We start from the raw sequence: 19,336 nt of genomic DNA on the forward strand, positions 1-19,336 counted from the left end.
CAACTGATCTCTTTCTTAGCTAGAACGAAGGGCAGGTAGGATTGTAGACATGGAGAACTACAAGGATGATTAAGCTCAGTTTAAACAACATTTTTGGAAAATATTTTCACAACACATTGTTTGCAAAGAGAAATTTAGTGACATTCCATCCCTCTCTCAACATTTTTCCAATGCTTCTTTTTGTTCATCGTGACAATTTCAAGTGTCCTCTCTGTTCTCCCTGACTTCGTCTTCTCCCTTCTTTTCTATCTTCTCTTCCTGATAGTAATTAATATCATTATTAATTATTATTATTATTATTAAGTAATGTCTATCACTTATTCCATATTGGCTATGCTCTAGGTTCTTGCTAAGATATTTACATATGGGATACTCATATAATCATATTTAATGCTTCAGATAACTGTAAGAAGATGTTATTTTCAGCCTCTGACGTGTCAGGGAGTTTTAGTAATATACCCAATTTCACATTACTTAAAGTGGTAGAATCTTTGGGCCAAGATTACAGGTGTGATATGAATCTCTCCCTATACTTCCTGCTAAAATATTAGTATTTCTTTTTTTTTAAAGATTTTATTTATTTATTTTAGAGAGAGAATGAGAGAGAGAGAGAGAGAGAGAGCATGAAAGGGGGGAGGGTCAGAGGGAGAAGCAGACTCCCTGCTGAGCAGGAAGCCTGATGCAGGACTCGATCCTGGGACTCCAGGATCCTGACCTCAGCCGAAGGCAGACACTTAACCAGGGGCCCGATCTTAGTGTTTCTTAAAAAATAATTTAAGGCACTTCATCCTCAGAGGTTAAATGTATTCCATACATTATTTACTGAGGGTTTAATCTGATCAAATCTACCATTCCATCATAATTGCTTGGTACAATCTAATTGAATCAATACCTTCCAACTAAAATGGACCCCTCACTGTTTTCTAAGTATGTTCTGTGGTTTAGTTGTCTTCTCTCTGCTCGAGGTAGGACGTCTGTTGGACATGTCTTCTTCCAACCCATTTTAGCCAAGTTCAAGTCTTATCCATTCTTGAAAGTCTTTTTTGAATATTTTCTCCTTAATAAGCATCCTCTTTTCTGGAACCCGGGCAGCACTATTTTGATTTGTTGCCTCAGGCAACTTAATTAACCAGTCTTTGATCCTTAGTAATTTCATTTATATAAGAGCGGTAGTAATACCCACATTGCTTAATTGACTTAACTTCCCTCTTCCTCACTTCTTCTATAACATGCTGCTTTATATTACTGCTATGTTCCAAGCTCCCCTAGGGAAAGTTCTCTATTCTTTCTGTTTGGGATCCTGGATCATGTATTGCACAGGGCCTTGTAAACACAGAATAGTTTTATCTAAAATTGATTTTTTAGGTTTGTGTCATCAAAGTGATGTCCTCATCATTTGATAGCCTCAGTAAATTTCAGTGGATGTGACTAATAATGGTGCTTCTAAAATTTGATGATTTCATGAAGAACTTTACATGTTCTCACCAAGAAGACAGATCAGCTTTGACTTGAATAAATTTTGGACAATAAAAATGATAAAATCGGCTAACATATATTGAAGGTTTACTTAGTGCAAGGCTCTGTGTGATCACATGCATACTTTATGTTAATCTGCCTTTTGAAATTCTTTGAGAGCTGAGTATTAGAACACTGATTGGAATTTTAATGGAAATTTGATACTGGAAGACCTTAAGCCTAAGTTCTGGAATGTGGATCTGTGGGACATTCTTTTTTTTTTTTAATTTTTTTATTGTTTTGTTAATCCCCATACATTACATCATTAGTTTTTGATGTAGTGTTCCATGATTCATTGTTTGTGCATAACACCCAGTGCTCCACGCAGAATGTGCCCTCTTAAATACCCATCACCAGGCTAACCCATCCCCCAACCCTCCTCCCCTCTAGAACCCTCAGTTTGTTTTTCAGAGTCCATCATCTCTCATGGTCCGTCTCCCCCTCCGACTTACTCCCCTTCATTCTTCCCCTCCTGCTATCTTCTTTTTCTTTTTTCCTAACATATGTTGCGTTATTTGTTTCAGAAGTACAGATCTGTGATTCAACAGTCTTGCACACTTCACAGCGCTCACCATAGCACATACCCTCCCCAAAGTCTATCACCCAGCCACCCCATCCCTCCCACCCCCCACCACTCCAGCAACCCTCAGTTTGTTTCCTGAGATTAAGAATTCCTCATATCAGTGAGGTCATATGATACATGTCTTTCTCTGATTGACGTATTTCACTCAGCATAACACCCTCCAGTTCCATCCACGTCGCTGCAAATGGCAAGATCTCATTCCTTTTGATGGCTGCATAATATTCCATGGTGTATATATACCACCTCTTCTTTATCCATTCATCTGTCGATGGACATCTTGGCTCTTTCCACACTTTGGCTATGGTGGACATTGCTGCTATAAACATTGGGGTGCATGTACCCCTTCGGATCCCTACATTTGTATCTTTGGGACCATATTCTTAGTGACTCTATCAAGTTACCCCTGTGTCTGTGTTCACCATGTTCAAGTCTTAGTTTTTGCAAAACCCATACTTTACTGCAAAGGGGAAATTCAAAGCTGAGCTTTTGGAGAGATGGAGACAAAATCAGGCATTTCCTCTACCTCACTTCAGCCAACATCTAGCTGAATATATCTTTCCTCCAAATAATAATCCCTGAGTTATTATCCCTTATACTAGTGCCTCTAGATTATATAGTTTAGACTATATTAATGTGGACTATCTCTGGACTATTTATTTTTAAGTCTTGCTTCTTCCATTAGATTATAGATATATATATATATATATATATATTTTGTCTCATAAATATTAATGAAGTGACAAACATACTACAGTTGTTTGTAGAGATGGTTTTGGATAAAAATAGCATTAACATGCTCTTTTTAAATGTTAGTTTGCATCTGAATGAAATGTGTGATCCAGACAATATAACATCACTTGTTAAACAGCACATCCCTGATGCCAAATTAACAGCACAAAGTGAAGAAAAGCTCATATATATTTTGCCTTTGGAGAGGACAAACAAATTTCCAGGTAACAGAACATAGAGACCACAGAATGATTTATAACATTGTTACTAATGATAATGGTGGCCTCAAGAATGATGGATGACATTTTTATTCTTGCTAAGCGCATGGCACTGTGCATAATCCTTTAATATTCCCCAAAGTTACTGCTAATATTAGCCCCTGATATTATCCCCAGATCACTTATGAGGAAACTGAGGCAAAAGATGCTAAATATGCTTCAAGTGGCAATCTGGGCAGTTAAGAGGTACAGGACCACATCAAGCTAAAATTAAGAATATTTGGGACATTGGTTTCAGGAATGAATGAGAGAACCTGGTCCGGGCAAGGAGGGGTCTGTGAAAACAGCATAGAGTGTTAAATGGGAGCGAAGGGAATGGTACGCTGCCACATGTAGATGGTTTTATTATAAACACCGTGACATGATGTTATAATCTAAGTAACCAAATAGTAATTATGATCAACCTGTATGTTGCCAAACATTCTAAGCTCACAGCTTTGCCGCAAATACGGAAGCCTGGAGGCTCATTGCCTCCAGGCTTTTCTACCCGGTCTCCCAATATGATTTCATTTGCCAAGAGTTTTGAGGTAGATTGCATTAAAAAAAGAAAAAAAAGTATAACCGCAGAATGTGTTTATTTTGAGTTCAAGGAATTTGCTAGCTTTTAATGGAGGATAATGGCTCTGGAGCTGCCTGCTTGAATCAATAAGCCTGCCATAATCATGGTTCATAAGGAAATATAGTACTAGACAGTAGGGTGCGGTGATTGAAAGCTGGGATACTAGAGCCAGACTGGGTAGGTTCAAATCCCAGCAGGGCTGTTAGGAGCTCCATTATCCTGGACAGGTTATATTACTTTTCTGTACTTCAATTTCCCTAATTGTAACAAGGGAATAATGAGAGTACTAACTTTATAGGATTCTCATGAGGATTAAATGATTTAGTATATTTAAATATATTATTAAAATATTAAAAATAAGCACGGCACCTGGACTCATACCTGACATAGAAGCTACGGTATTTCTCCAAGTCTAAGACAGCCTCAGCTCTAGGATGTGCTACCAAGAAAGAAACAGACAATGACATACCAGCATTTGTGATACATTCTCATTTCAAATATGGTAAAAGATGATGAAATATATTATCTTAGAATCAGCGATCACTGCAGTCTTAGATGTGTATACCATGTCTTTGGTATACGTGACCTATGGAAGCAGAAACCTTTATGAAACCCACAAAACAAAGTGTTACCTGATTATTTGTTAAATGCATTTCAAAGGGGAATGCACAATTTAAAGAAAGACTGAAAAAGAACCAACACTTAGAAATCATGACTACATCTGTATATTTATCTAACATACCCTTAAGATAGATACCTTTAATTTCTCCCAGTATTTGAATTAGTTTCTCCTTTATTCTACTTCACATTTTCCTGAACTTCCCCCAAACTATTCCCAGTATCTTAAAAAACAAAACAAACAAACAAACAAACAAAAAAAAACCCGCCAAATGACCTACTAATCCCTATAAAGACCTACCTTCTTTTTAAAAATTTTTTTGCAGCATGATGTCCCTTTTAATTTTTTATTTAAATTCAATTAATTAACATATAGTGTATAATTAGTTTCAGAGGTAGAGTTCGGTGATTCATCAGTTGCATATAACATCCAGTGCTCATTCTATCAAGTGCCCTCCTTAATGCCCGTCACCCAGTTACCCAATCCCCCAACCTCCGTCCCCTCCAGCAACCCTAAGTGTGTTTCCTATAGTTAAGAGTCTCTTTTGGTTTGTCTCTCAAGACCTACCTTCTTTGAAGTCTCTTCATACCATGGTCAGAAGCTGAAAAAGAGAGATAGAGTAAATGCAAAGTTACATACATACTTTATCCTTTCCTTTAACTTATATATTTCTCTAAACTAGGGAAGATTGGGCAGCATCTAATTATTTCTATAAACATTAGTTATTTTGCATTTGTTATTTTACTGCCTACTAGTTATTCCTAAGAGCATTCTTCTCTCAGTTTTTAGAATAATATTCCTGAATTAACAAGGTTTTAGAATTTAGTATTTTCTACCTTAGTCAGTTGGGGGTGCTATAACACATACCATAGGCTGGGGGGCTTACAAACAGCAGACTGATTTTTGATGGTTCTGTAGGCTGGGAAGTCCAAGATCTGGGTTCCAGCACCTTGGGGTTCTAGTGAATTACCTCTTTGGGGTTGCAGAGTGCAGACTTCTTGTATTCCCATTTGGCAAGGAGCAGGGAGAGGAAGCCAGCTTTCTTGTGACTCTTTCAAAGGCATTAATCCCATTAATCAAAGCTCCACCCTCAGGACTTCATCTAATCCTAATTACCTCCCAAAGCCCCCACCTCCTAATACCTCACACCTGGAGGGTAAGGTTTCAACATACGGATTTATGGGAGACCGCAAGCATTCAGTTCATTTATTACACTGCCCATTATCAAACAGAATTAATTTTTAAAAAACAGAATAAATAAAACATAATATTTCTTAAAGAACTCTACATATGTAGCTTTCCAAGAATGAAACATAGATGATTACAATTTTATACTCAAGACATGGACACACACTGTATAGGTTATTTTAGAAATAAGGGAATGTCTATATCATAGCTTTGTTTCTTATGAATGCTTTTCACCTATCACACATGTTCTCTATTGTTGAAAAATACAGTTACTATCAATCTCTTTACAAATTATATTCTTCTAATGCATTTTTGTGACTACTTTTAGATCTTTACAGGGATCTTGACAGATGCTCTAACCAGGGCATTGAGAATTACGGTGTTTCCATGACAACTTTGAATGAAGTGTTCTTGAAATTAGAAGGAAAATCAGCTATTGATGAATCAGGTAAAAAAAAAGAAAGAAGAAACTTCAATTTTATCTTTCTGTAGAATATTCTATCTTGAAAATACACTTTGAATGATGAGACTGTATGCTTTTGGAGGTGCTCTGATTCAGTCTGGTCTTGGGAAAACTTAGAGCACAGAAGACATGTATTTCTATCTCCTTCTTCCCTTTTCTCCCAATGCTGGCCCCCCCCCCTTAAACTCCTTATTTTGGACTATGCATTTTACTAAGGGTATGGGACAGTGTACAAGACTAGGTCCTCATGGAGTAGACAATAAATACATAATGTAAGTGCTATAGAGAGAAGGAAATTAAAATTGTATCTTGACAGTTAACTTTTCTTGTAACATTTTAAGGCTATTGTTCCAGTATCTTCAGGGTTACATTGTTGTTATTGAAAGATTTGCTGTGGGTATAATTGCCATTCCTTGGAAAGTCCTCTCTACTTGATCTAAGATAATTCCTTGTTTCTGGATTACTCTCATCCTACTTGGTTTACTCTTTTCTATGTTCTTTTTTTTCCCCATTTTCTATTTTTTTTATTGATTGAGTGGGTTTTTAAAAAATACCTCTTTCCCTCTTTTATCCACTTTTGAAGTTATATACTTGTGGTTATGCTTAACTTTTAATATACATGTACTATAGCTTTCTCAAAGTCTAGAGCTGATCAGTTTCTCTAGGCTTGTCTTCCAAAAGAGGTAATTTTTTTCTTGTTTTCAACCATGGCTACATGAAAAAATATTATCTCTACCAATTTTATATCCTTGGAAGGGGATAGGGAGGGTTCTATATATATATATATATATATATATATATATATACCAATTCTTCCACCTTAGTCAGAAATACCGATAGTTTCAGTCACCTCCCCAGAAAGCTGCGAACTGAGTGTAGCATGGAAAAGAGCCTACCGAATCTTCAGATGGATTTTAAAATTGAACACACTTGGGATGGTTTTCCAGTGAAGCCTGAGCCAGTATTTGTCAGGCTGAATCCAGGTGATGGAGGGGTGATGATGGAAGTTAGTGCTCCATTTTTCAATGATCCTCCAGCCCCACTTGGAGAACCAGGAAAACCTTACAACGAACTCTGGGATTATAAAGTTGTGGAAACATTTTTCTTGAATGACATAACTGAACAGTATTTAGAAGTTGAACTTTGTCCTCATGGACAACATTTGGTGCCCTTACTCTCTGGAAGAAGAAATGTGTGGAAAAAAGAACTTGCTCTGTCATACAAAGTGTCTAGAGGAGAGACAAAATGGAAAGGCAGAGCTTATCTTCCTTGGAGTTATTTTCCACCAAATGTGACAAAATTCAATTCATTTGCAATTCATGGATCAAAAGATAAAAGAAACTATGAAGCCCTTTACCTTGTACCTCAACATGAACTGCAACAAGGACAAAAACCTGATTTTCATCGTCTGGAATACTTCAAGCCTTTGAGTTTTAATACACTGCTTGGAGAAGAATGGAAACAACCAGAATCAGAGCTGTGGTTAATAGAGAAACCTGATGCATAGGAGTATAGTAGATGATCATATCAGTCATTTCTTCTCTGTATCTTTTAAGATTCAATACAATCCCAGTTAAAAATCCCAGAAGGCTTTTTTGGGGAAAGAGAGAAAGAGACATTAGACTTCACCAAAATCAAAACTTTCTGTTCATCAAAAGCTTCCATTAAAAAAGTGAAGAAGCAAGCCACAGATTGGAATAAAATATTCAAAATATCCATATGTGACAAAGAACCTCTTACCCAGAATATATGAAGAACTCCTATAAACCAGTAATAAAAGGAGAAGCCAGTTAAGGACACTTCACAGAAAAAAAAATATACAAAAGGCCAATAAGTATATAGAAAGTCAACAAGACTTATCATCAAGGAAATGCAAATTAAAACCACAAGATACCACTAAATGACTAAAATTACAAAATATACACACTGGTTAAATGGTTAAAACTGAAAAAGACTGACAATATCAAGCAATAATGGGAATGTAGAGTACCTAGAACTTTCATACACTATGGATAGGAATGTAATATATGGTACAACCACTTTGGAAAACTGGAAATTTCTGAAGTTATATACACACCTACTCTGTGTTTCAGCAGTTTCATTCTTAGGTATATACTCAAGAGAAATGAATGTTTATGGCAGCTTTATTCATAACACAAAACTATAAACAATCAAGTTTCTATCCACAGGAGAATGGATAGACAAACTGCAATATAGTCAGACAGTGGAATAACACTTAAGGAAACGAATGGACTACTGGTACATGCAATAACCTACATAAATCTCAAAAGCATCACATTGAGCAAAATAAACCAGGTACAACATTCCGCATAACCGTCTATATGAAGGCCAATTATAGGCCAAACTAGGCTGTAGTGATGCATCTCAGAACAGTGATTGCTCTGGGTGAGGGCAGGGGATTAAAATTAGTTGGAAAAGGGACATGAGGGAATTTGGCGGTGCGGGGGGAGTAGTTGGAATGTTTTATATCTTGATCTGGCTGACAGTTACTGCATACATTTATCAACATTCCCCAAGCTGTATATTTAAGATTTGTGATTTTACTATATGTAAATTATACCTTAATAAAATATTGTTATAAAATAAAAAAAAAGAAATACCGATAGTTTATCTTTTGCAATGAGTAGACTTTTCTAGGCTAAAAATGGGTTTCTTTTCATTGATTTCCCTAGAATAAATTAAGTCCTTAAAGCTATAGACACAAACCTTTTTAAAAAGAAAATACAAGATTTCTTTCATTATTTCATAAGTTTTTCTTCTTGTATTATGTCATTTTTTTTTTTTTTGCTTTGTTTCCTTTTCTTTGGTAGTTACTCTCATAATGCCATGAATTCGTTTATTAGCATCTTTGCCCAAGATTCTCTACTCTGACACCTTCTGGTGAAAAGATGGTCATAGAACAATCTAAGTAATGCACATCTAAAATGACACATTATAAATTATTGATTTTATGTTTTATAGATGCTGGAATTTGGGGAGAGTTACAAAGTAATAGGACAAAAGATACAGGAAGCCTTGTTGAGCTGGAACAAGTTTTGTCTTCCTTTAAGGAAACAAAGAAATCAATCAGCGGCATGGCTCTCTGGAGACAGCAACTCTGTGCAATAGCAAAAGTTCGCTTCCTCAAGTTAAAGAATGAAAAAAAAACTCTGTTGACCATGTGAGTACTCAAGTGTTTCAGATATGTTGGGTTAGTGATCTCAAAATAAATTCAAGGGGAAAAAAACAAAAACAAACAAATAAACAAACAAACAAAACACAAAAAAACCCTCTGAGATAAATTCCAGCAATTGTATGTGGTCTTTTTTTAACACAGAAAACAATTTCTAATTGCTTTGGTGGGTATGTAATTAAACCCGGTAAAGTTTGGGCTTTTTCTCTTAATTTCACACAGAATCTGCTCTTATCCAAGGGTTGAAATCGTTTTTCTGAAGCATGGAAGTTAGCACTTGGGTCCCATCCCCAGGACTTCCTCTTTGCCCAAATAGCCCTGTGCCAGGCTGTATCTGACCCATCCACTCTCTGGAACCTGCTTTATGGTTCACACATTTCCCTATAGCTTCGGGCTGTTCATTGAGTAATACCTCCTTGCAAAAATCCTGCTCTCCAGCCAGGAATCATTCATTAAAAAATATTTGTTAGCACTTCTGCATAACACTCTATGTTAAATATCTGTAACACTTATCAAAATAAATCAGACATGAGATTTGGCTCTTGAAGGTGATTAGAAGTACACTAAAAACCATAGCATAAGATTAGACAATATTGTCAATCAGAGCATTCAGTATGTGAAAGATTATGTTCCAATATGGGCACCAGAAAAATCGTTTTATATGAGGGAGAAATGGAGTCTGGTGTAGGAAAATATAACAGTTAGTCAAGGAAAGAAAGGAAGATGTAAATTCAGGCAGAGGGGACAATACTGAGTATGGAGATACATGAAAACTCAGAAGAGCTATTATCAATTTGAGTTAATTACAACATAAAGTATACAGAAAAGTAAAAAATAATTTTGATAACGTATCACATACAGCTGAAGAGTTTGGGCTTTATGACTAGTAAGGAAGTATTGAAGTTTTATTTTTTATTTGAAAAGATGATTGACATAATTAGAACAGATTGCCAGGGGGGACACCTGGGTGGCTCAGTCAGTTGGGCGTCTGACTCTAGATTTCAGCTCATGTCATGATCCCAGGGTAGTGAGATCCAGCCCTGTGTCAGAGTCTGCACTCAGCAGGGAGTCAGCTTGGGGATTTCTCTTCCTCTCTCCCTCTGCCCCTCCCCCCACTTGTGCTCACTCTTACTCTCTCTGTAAAATAAAAAATACAATAAAATAAACAGATTGCCAAATTGCACTTAACTGGGCAACGGTGCAAAAATGGCTCAGAAATAGTAGACTCTGGAGACAAGGAAAACAGTCATTGAGGACAATACTGAAAGAGGTCAGGAGAGAGACAATTAAGGTCCAAACTTGAAAAGTGGAAGAGAAAAGATTTTAGGCACCTAATAATGATGATATGACAGAAATTTTCAGCTATTCAGGAAAGAGACTTAAAGGAGACAGATTAGTGGAAAATGGTCCTTGGAACTTGAGTGAATGAGAAAATGTTGTAATTTATACAAATTGGGAACAGGAAGGGAAAAAGTTTCAGAGTGTCATACGTCTGAGTGTTGGTGGTATGCCTGTGTTCAGTGGTCTAGAAAAAGGAAGAAATGCAAGATGGAAACAGAGGAAAGAAGTAGGAATTGGAGAGATATTTAAGAGTCATACCTAGCCAACATCATGAGCTTGAGTGACATGTCCAAAATGGGGGGGGCCAGAGGAGAGGCATTTAGAGAGATAGAAAGAGCAAGCATAAACAATGTCCACAATAGCCAAACTGTGGAAAGAGCCAAGATGTCCATCGACAGATGAATGGATAAAGAAGATGTGGTATATATACACAATGGAATATTATGCAGCCATCAAAAGGAATGAGATCTTGCCATTTGCAACAACGTGGATGGACCTGGAGGGTGTTATGCTGAGTGAAATAAGTCAATCAGAGAAAGACATGTATCATATGACCTCACTGATATGAGGAATTCTTAATCTCAGGAAACAAACTGAGGGTTGCTGGAGTGGGGGTGGGGTGGGAGGGATGGGGTGGCTGGGTGACAGACATTGGGGAGGGTATGTGCTATGGTGAGTGCTGTGAATTGTGCAAGACTGTTGAATCACAGATCTGTACCTCTGAAACAAATAATGCAATATATGTTAAGAAAAAAAAAGAAAGAAGATAGGAGGGGAAGAATGAAGGGGGGGAAATCGGCAGGGGAGACGAACCATGAGAGACGATGGACTCTGAAAAACAAACTGAGGGTTCTAGAGGGGAGGGGGGGGATGGGTTAGCCTGGTGATGGGTATTAAAGAGGGCACGTTCTGCGTGGAGCACTGGGGGTTATGCACAGACAATGAATCATGGAACACTACATCCAAAACTAATGATGTAATGTATGGTGATTAACATAACAATAAAAATTTAAAGGAAAAAAAAAAGGAAGACCAAGCATAGATACTAGGAACGATTTCATTTTAGAAAAAAAGAAACAAGGGTTGGGGGTGGGGGGAGAAGTATGATTCCTATATTTGATTAGTGCTTAGAATTTATTTCTATTTTAATATCCATTATCTACTCAAACTTAAAAATCTACAAAAGTTGCTATAGATGTTTTTTTTTCTTTTGCATTTTCCTCCATGTAGATTATTGCTTTTTGGCATCAGCTTTTGCCCTCAGCTTTTGGAACATCTATTCTATGAGTTATATCAAAAAAGTTATTCTTGGGGACTGGCTCCTAATATGTACTTCCTCTCTCCGGGACAACCACCTCAAGCTCCTCTGACCCACTTACTGGTCATCAATAAAACAGGTAAACATAGAGCTAAAATGTAACTTTTCAGTGTTGTTCTTCTTGAGAGATTCCCCAGACAACATAAACCATGAAGGGAAAAATAAATTCTGTATGTTTTAGAAAACACATATGAGGCCAAATAGGAAATTAATTTAAAAAAATGAAAAATTCAAGGCTGGGAAGTTTATTTTAGAAACACATCTTGCAAGGTTACTTAAATCCTAAAGTTGATTGCACTGAGCAACCAAAGGGGATTTAGTAAGATAAATCATTGACTGATCTTTGAGGCCTTTCCACAACATTTTTTAAGTACTATGCATTCTTGGGTGCTGGAAAAAAATCTGTTCCAAATTTCTAAGAAAATAGAAGATTAATATCTTTAAGGATTATGTTAATTTTAAATAGTATTTTTACACTAACAGAAATTATATGTAAATGGCTAGGCTCTAGGGAAAGTAATCTTGTCCTATCTTTGATATCAGAATGGATTTTGGTATCATAGCGTCATTTCTGCCTTTCTAAGGAAATCCTTAGACAGTCTTTTATTATGGTATGCTTTGTGTGACATCATTTAGTTTAGGGTTTATTTTTTTTTTTTTAATATTACTTGCCTGTTGTTTTACTTGCCTCTTGCTTCTTTTGATTTTTACCTTCATGGTAGGGTCAAGTATTGATAACTTTATACATTCACTGAGGCAACAGAACATAGCTTTGGAAGTGGATGCCTTTGGAACTAGAAGTGGCCCAAATGAGCTATCATACAATGGAGTTATCACTGTGTCAGGTGATGACAAGGTACGCTGGGCTCTGACTGTTTCATCTCACCAAAGATGGGGTATGGATGCCATTTGAATAATACCTAACAACGGACATAAAAGGCCAATTTAACACAAACAGATGGGATATCTCTCATTTGTAAGAGGAGAAGTTGTACTGCAAATATTTGCCCACAGCCTCCATTATAACAACATAGAATGAAATGCTGTTTGATTTTATTCCTCATTAAATTGTATGCACTATTATTAACAATGAATTTAAATCTTATTATCAGTTGTATTCCATTCTAATAATGAATTTAAATTTTATTCTCAATTGGATTTTAACTCAAATGACACTTTGAGGAATCCTCTAATAATAAGTCTGATTAATATCTATTGTGAACTTCAGCTCTATTACCAAAAAAAAAAGAAATCGTTCTTAATTTTTTTACAGTAGATTTTTGTTTATTTTTTACGGGAAAAAAACTCAAGTTTTGGCTGCTAAACTTTACACAAATGGGTCAAATCTTCAGATAAATATTTATATTTAGCTATCTGATATTAAAAGATTTCTGTTTCCAGGGCACCTGGGTGGCTCAGTCAGTTAAGCGGCTGCCTTTGGCTCAGGTCATGATCCTGGGGTCCTGGGATCGAGCCCTACGTCCGGCTCCTTGTTCAGTGGAGAGCCTGTTTCTCCCTCTCCCTCTGCCTGCCACTCTGCCTACTTGTGCTCTCTCTATCTCTCTGTCAAATAAATAAATAAAATCTTTTTAAAACAATTCCTGTTTCCTACAACTTCCGGTTCATGAATCAACAACAGTGGATCACCTAGGAGCTTGTTAGAAATGCAGACTCTCAACTAATGAATCGTTGAACACTACATCAAAAACTAATGATGTACTATATGTTGGCTAATTGAACATAATGATAATAATAAATAAATGAATAAATAAAAATTATGTGCCAGATGTTGGAAAGAAAAGAAAAGAATTGCAGACTCTCAGCCCCGCTCCAGACCTACTGAGTATTTGCACTTTAATAAAATCTGCGGATTAGTATGCTCACTGAAGTTTGAGAAGGACTGCCTTATTTGGCAATATTTAGGATTGGTGTATTTCTTATAAAAATGTACATTTCTACTTCCCTTGAAAAATCCCTCCATATGCTAATTCTGGCAGTCTGTGGTTGGAATTGAGAAACAGTTGCCCAGTTTAGACTTGGACTTTACTTGCCAAGTTGCTTTATCCCCATGCTGCTTCATGCATGTATATGACCTGCCTAGACCCTGTGGGAGTTTGGGGAGAAATCCCTGTGATAGACAAATGAAAAAAGATGACAAGAGAGTGTTACATGTGTAAACCACAGCAGGTAAATGCAACTTGGAGTTAATTTTCAGAAATAATTTCTGTGCCAATAATAAAATTAGAAATTACCTTTGATCAAACTAGTCTTTGGTATGTTTTAATCAGGCTAGTTTCCAGTGTGCCCAGAAAAATAGTTTAAAAGATGGCATTCTTAATATCAGTAAACATTACTTTAAGTAATTAGATTAGATACAATCCATGTGATTTATTTGTGATTGCAAAAATGCATGCCCAAATAATAACTTACTTACATTCTTTTTATTTGGGCAAGAAGTAATCATGTTATATATATATGTATATACACGTCATATATTTTATATAATATATAGAAAGAGATGTAACATTTTTTACCATATGTCTCCCCCCAGTTTTATTAAGATAATAGCACTGTATAAGTCTAAGGTGTACAACATTATGACTTACATATACTGTGAAATGATTTTAAAATGCCATTTGAAAAGAGATTTTTACATGCAGCATTGCTACTGCAATCTCAGTATTTGTGAAAACCTATGCTTTCATTACAGTAGCTGCCTGCCTCCTGCTTCTAAGTATCCACGCATTCTTAATTTATAAAGTGCGTGTATCGCATTTTGAAAGGAAGCCTACTGCCATGTCAAAGAGGCATTGCTTTGTGGAGTTTTATGGTGTTGCTGCCAAAAAGCATCTGAGGCATTTCATTTTGTGAGCATTTAGGCATAAATAGCCACACGGCTGATGCTATGGTCAGTAAAGAGCAAAATACTGAATTATTCCTTGCGGTGTATCGGGAATTAATCAAATAATATGAGTGATGGTGATATTAATCACATTTAGTGCTTTAGCCTTCCTGTTTTGTCAATAATTCGAACGATTTTCTACCATATTCTTTCATTAAATTTTGTATTTGCTTTCTGAGAACTTAGAATGCATATTTGTTACATTTTAGGATCACAGGTTCTCAATAGCATGTAACACCAAAAGGCTGAATTGCTTTCCTGTCCTCATGGATATCATCAGCAATGGGCTACTTGGAATTTTTAATTCTTCAGAACACATTCGGACTGACAGAAGCACATATTTTGAGGTAAGTATAATTTTTTAGAGGGGGGACAGAGGAAGAGAGAGAGAGTCCTAATCAGGTTCCACGCCCAGCTTAGAGCCCGATGCGGGGCTCGATCCCACAACACTGAGATCATGACCTGAGCTGAAATCAAGAGTCGGATGCCTAACTGACTGCACCACCCAGGCGCCCCAGAAGTAAGTATAACATTATCTCACTTATCCTGAACTTTAAGGAGTTTTCAAGAAGACACTCGAAATGCTGAAATAACATCATGTTAATTTTTGTGAACTTGTTCTTGAATAAGTGTATGTTTTACATACATGTAGTTTACATTTACGGGTTTATACACACACACCTATATACATACACACACTATCTGGTAATGATTATGCAACATTATAACCTGAACTGGATGACTTGGGGTCAGTGAAACAGCAGAAAATACAATTAGTTGAGGAAAAGAACTGACAATTTTCATCTTAGATCTGTCACTGTCTGTCGCAGTAGGTAATGGGACCTCGTTGAAACAGCCAGAGTCTTAAAGGCCAGACAATGTGTCCTTAACAACTTGACCTTCTGTAGCCCTTGGCTCAGCAATCCACAGGAAAAAAATACAGATAAAAAACTTCATCTCAAAGTTTTCTTAAGAAGTAAATAAGGCAATGTGAGCACCAGGTGCAGTTGACTGAGTTAAAGACGATCAGTAAGGCACAAAAACATCGGAAAGCACAGGCACTCGATAAACTGCTCTCATTATCACTATTGCTCTTTGTATTATTTTTCTTCAGAGCGCATCGAGTTTCCATTAAAGAATGTTCAGCTTTGACTAGATCAGCAGACGGGCTGAACTAGAAGCAGTTCTTATTTACATACAGTTTGCCAGGCCTGCTCAGATCTTGAGTCAGAACCTCCACAGAACCTCCACACACCACAGTGGGGGAGGGTGAGCAGCTCTATCATCTCGCCATCTTGAATCTCCCTTGGCCTTCTTGAAATGACACCATACTCCACAGCATACTCCACAGCTCCCCGGTCACTCTTTGTTATTAAGAATTATTCCACAAAAACTAATGATGTAATGTATGGTGATTAACATAACAATAAACAAATTTAAAGAAAAAAAAAGAATTATTCCAATGCTGTCCAACACTTCAATTTCCTATCCAATTCAAACACCGCAGGGTCAGTTTGTGGCCTAATGGCGGTGGACTGGGTGGGTTGGCAGTGGTGGGCTTTGCCCTTTTCCCCCCTTTTCTAGTCTAACATCTTGGAGTAGAAAGGGGAGAGTGACCTTGCTCAGACTGCCCACCCCCTTTTTTCTCCACTGCTGGGGCTGGAAGCAGAGAGGAAAGATGGAGAAATTAGGACAGGAAGAAATGGTGCTCTGGAGACATCTTGCTTTCTCTATTTGTATCTGCTACCTGTAGCTTCTATGTATGTGGCCGCCACAGCCTAGGTGACCTGCCTGATTGTCTTGGGTAGTGTTTAGCTTTGACCCCAGTCCCTTGTGTAAAGGAAGATGCACTCGATGATGCAGAGCGGAATTTCCCTTCGGCTGCTACGGAGATGCCCTCACTGTCAAGCTCTCTCTCCTTTCCCTTGTTCATTTTTTGATGTGGCCATCATGCAGGTAGTGAACAACTTCCACCCCTGCGTTAACCTCTGTGCTTCTTCAGAAAGAGCTGTAAGAACTGTTGAGTGCCTCTTGCACACTGTTGGAAAGCTATAGAGATTTGGGGGTGCGGGGGGATGCCCCACATTCTTCATAACCCTAATTCACATATTTGAATGACTTAGTTAAGATCAAGCACAAATGAACCAGATGTCCAATTGCTAGCAGTTCACGTGTTCTGCATGATTTTAGGAGCACATGTCTTATGAGCATGGGTACCTGAGCAATGCCTTCTTCTGGATACCTGTGGCAGCCTGTTTTACTCCTTACATTGCGATGAGCAGCATCGGCGACTATAAAGTAAGAAGAGTTAACAAAGTCCTTGCATGTTCTTATTACTCAGAGACCCCTTCTCCACTCTATGACCATACATTTCTATGGAGGTGGTGCACCTAATTTACATGCTTTTAATAAAAGGTTGGCAAATATGAAGAACATGTTATTTTTCTTAAACAACTGTGAGACCTCAGGAAGGACAGCTGAGGAGTATCATCAGCTAACAGGGAAGGGCAGCTTTCATCTGGTTTATCACTTAGATTTTTATTGGTAGCCACGACCCTCTGACATTATCACAATGCCTCTCTCAGCAATGGTTTTCGCTTTAAGATTGTGGTGAAGTTACTCAGTTAAACAGTCCTAACCAACTCACCACAGCATTTTGCCTTATTGTTGAAAAAGGCTGCCCCTTTCAAGATTCATTTTAGCTTCATTCGATTGGAACATACTTGTACTAAAATTTTTTTTATAAGATATTTATCTAAAATCCAAATCGAATTCGCAACTCCATGATATTGACATCTCTTTCTCCTTAACCTCCATAGCCGGCTAATGGTGAATTGGAATTTGCCTCTGAAATATGTCTAGAATCTTTCCACATTCCTCCATCTCTCCTCAAGACCCCAGTGAGATCCACTATCATCTCTCTCCAGGATGAGCACATCAGCCTCCTTAACTGCTCGCTGTTAGTCTTCTCCTTATCCATTCTCCACCCAGTGGGACAGAGCGATTACTTAAAAATACACATCTGACCATGTTGATTACCTGCCTAAGTCCCTCCAGTGGTTTCTTGGCAAACCAAAGAGCAAGAATGAAATCCTTGCTGTAGCCTGAAAAGCCATGCATGATCTGGAGCTGGATGTCTCTCTTCACTTTGATCTGACACCACTATTATCTCGATAACTATGTCCAGCTATGCTGTCTTTCTAGTTTCCCGAGAGGGTCAACTCTCCCCACTGCTGGTCTTCTGTCCCCTGCCTTACCTGTCACCTGTATAATTCCTACTCACCACTTAGACACTTAACTCAGGCCCTTCATAAGGGAAACTCCTCTGACAAATCCCCTAATTACAATTCACCTTTCCTATGACCCTTATCTTAACACTTTTAATTTTACTTCTTAAATTTTGATTTTCACAATTTTAATTATGTACCTATCACTACACTTATTTGCATATCACCTTTATCTCTCTTGCCCCCTGCAACTTAAACTCCACAAGAGCCCATGACCAACACAAAGCACATGGTGGGCTCAGTAAACATATATTGAACACGTTACTGAACAGAAAATATCCAGCTCTCTAACGCACCCTCACTATCATTCTTTTTCCTGCTGTTTTTCCAGATACATTCCCCTTTCCAGAATATTTATCTCCATTCTAACAGTTTTCCTAAGGAGTGTCTTTATATAGACTCCATTTTAGGTTTAAAATTTCCATTGCTTTTGTGCTTCTGTTAAAGTTCAAGTAATATTTCAAGCCTTGTGTTAAGACAATCACCACAACAGTAGGGCTTAGAGTGAGGCACAATATCAAAATCTACTTACTAGTTTTCATATGTAATAATGAAAAATGTGGTTTACTTCAAGACAATAAGTGTCTTATTTTTATCTTATTAGTTTTAACAGACATCTTCTTATGCCAACCTAAAGAGTTGGTGATGAAATTGACCTGTTAGAAGATCATTTCTTAGACCTAAAATAAAATGCCGATAATTAATGGACTCCGAACACTCAGCATAAATTTGAAGAATCTTACAGGAAATTTGCATCTTACAGGAAATCCTACATCTTTTGAATCTTTGTACAATTTTCAAGTCTCCATTATTGTCAAAAGGAAGAGTAGCTTTGTGAATACAAGAACGGGAATCTTACCGAGGCAATGTCCAGTCATTCTGTGATAGAATGTGAGCTGGTTATATTAGTGCATTTCTCCTTTGGATGATGAAGTCACCATGCAGTTTGGAGCATCATTGATCCCCTTGAAGAGGAGTGTGGCCAGTAAAAGTCTCGTTTACTAAATCGGCATAATATATGAAAGGGACACAGAAAAAAAAATGAATGATTTTGTGACCACATATTTACAACTTCTCGAGCCTCAACTATTCAGCACTTTTGATGATTCTTCCTTTTCTTTCCCAGAGAAAAGCTCACTCCCAGCTACGGATTTCAGGCCTCTACCCTTCTGCATACTGGTTTGGCCAGGCACTGGTGGATATTCCACTCTACTTCTTGATCCTCCTTCTGATGCAAATAATGGATTACGTTTTTAGCCCAGATGAAATTATATTTATAATTCAAAACCTGTTAGTTCAGGTAAGTGGCAAAAATTATGAGGTAGTTTTATTAGACTATATTTCATGAATGCAATGACATT

At 37.3% G+C, this 19,336-nt stretch overlaps 1 protein-coding gene and 1 pseudogene across 3 annotated transcripts in view; both read left to right on the plus strand.

Moving 5' to 3' along the window:
• Positions 1–19,336, plus strand: part of ABCA9 (ATP binding cassette subfamily A member 9) — a 64,506-nt gene that overhangs the window by 26,184 nt on the left and 18,986 nt on the right. For all 3 annotated transcript variants that reach the window (XR_012375405.1, XM_073883199.1, XM_025889964.2), the window contains 8 exons: positions 2,912–3,051; positions 5,800–5,919; positions 8,917–9,115; positions 11,699–11,865; positions 12,509–12,642; positions 14,898–15,035; positions 16,879–16,986; positions 19,102–19,275. Coding sequence is in view for 2 of the 3 variants with exons in the window: in XM_073883199.1 (XP_073739300.1) it covers positions 2,912–3,051; positions 5,800–5,919; positions 8,917–9,115; positions 11,699–11,865; positions 12,509–12,642; positions 14,898–15,035; positions 16,879–16,986; positions 19,102–19,275 (1,180 nt within the window). In the remaining variant the exon portion in view is untranslated. The remainder of the gene's footprint in view (positions 1–2,911; positions 3,052–5,799; positions 5,920–8,916; positions 9,116–11,698; positions 11,866–12,508; positions 12,643–14,897; positions 15,036–16,878; positions 16,987–19,101; positions 19,276–19,336) is intronic.
• On the plus strand, positions 6,842–7,441 carry LOC112837536 (UPF0462 protein C4orf33 pseudogene; annotated as a pseudogene).

Source organism: Callorhinus ursinus, unplaced genomic scaffold (assembly GCF_003265705.2).
Source record: "Callorhinus ursinus isolate GAN/ISIS: 27379988/994484 unplaced genomic scaffold, GSC_fseal_2.0 scaffold50, whole genome shotgun sequence".
Lineage (NCBI taxonomy): Eukaryota > Metazoa > Chordata > Mammalia > Carnivora > Otariidae > Callorhinus > Callorhinus ursinus.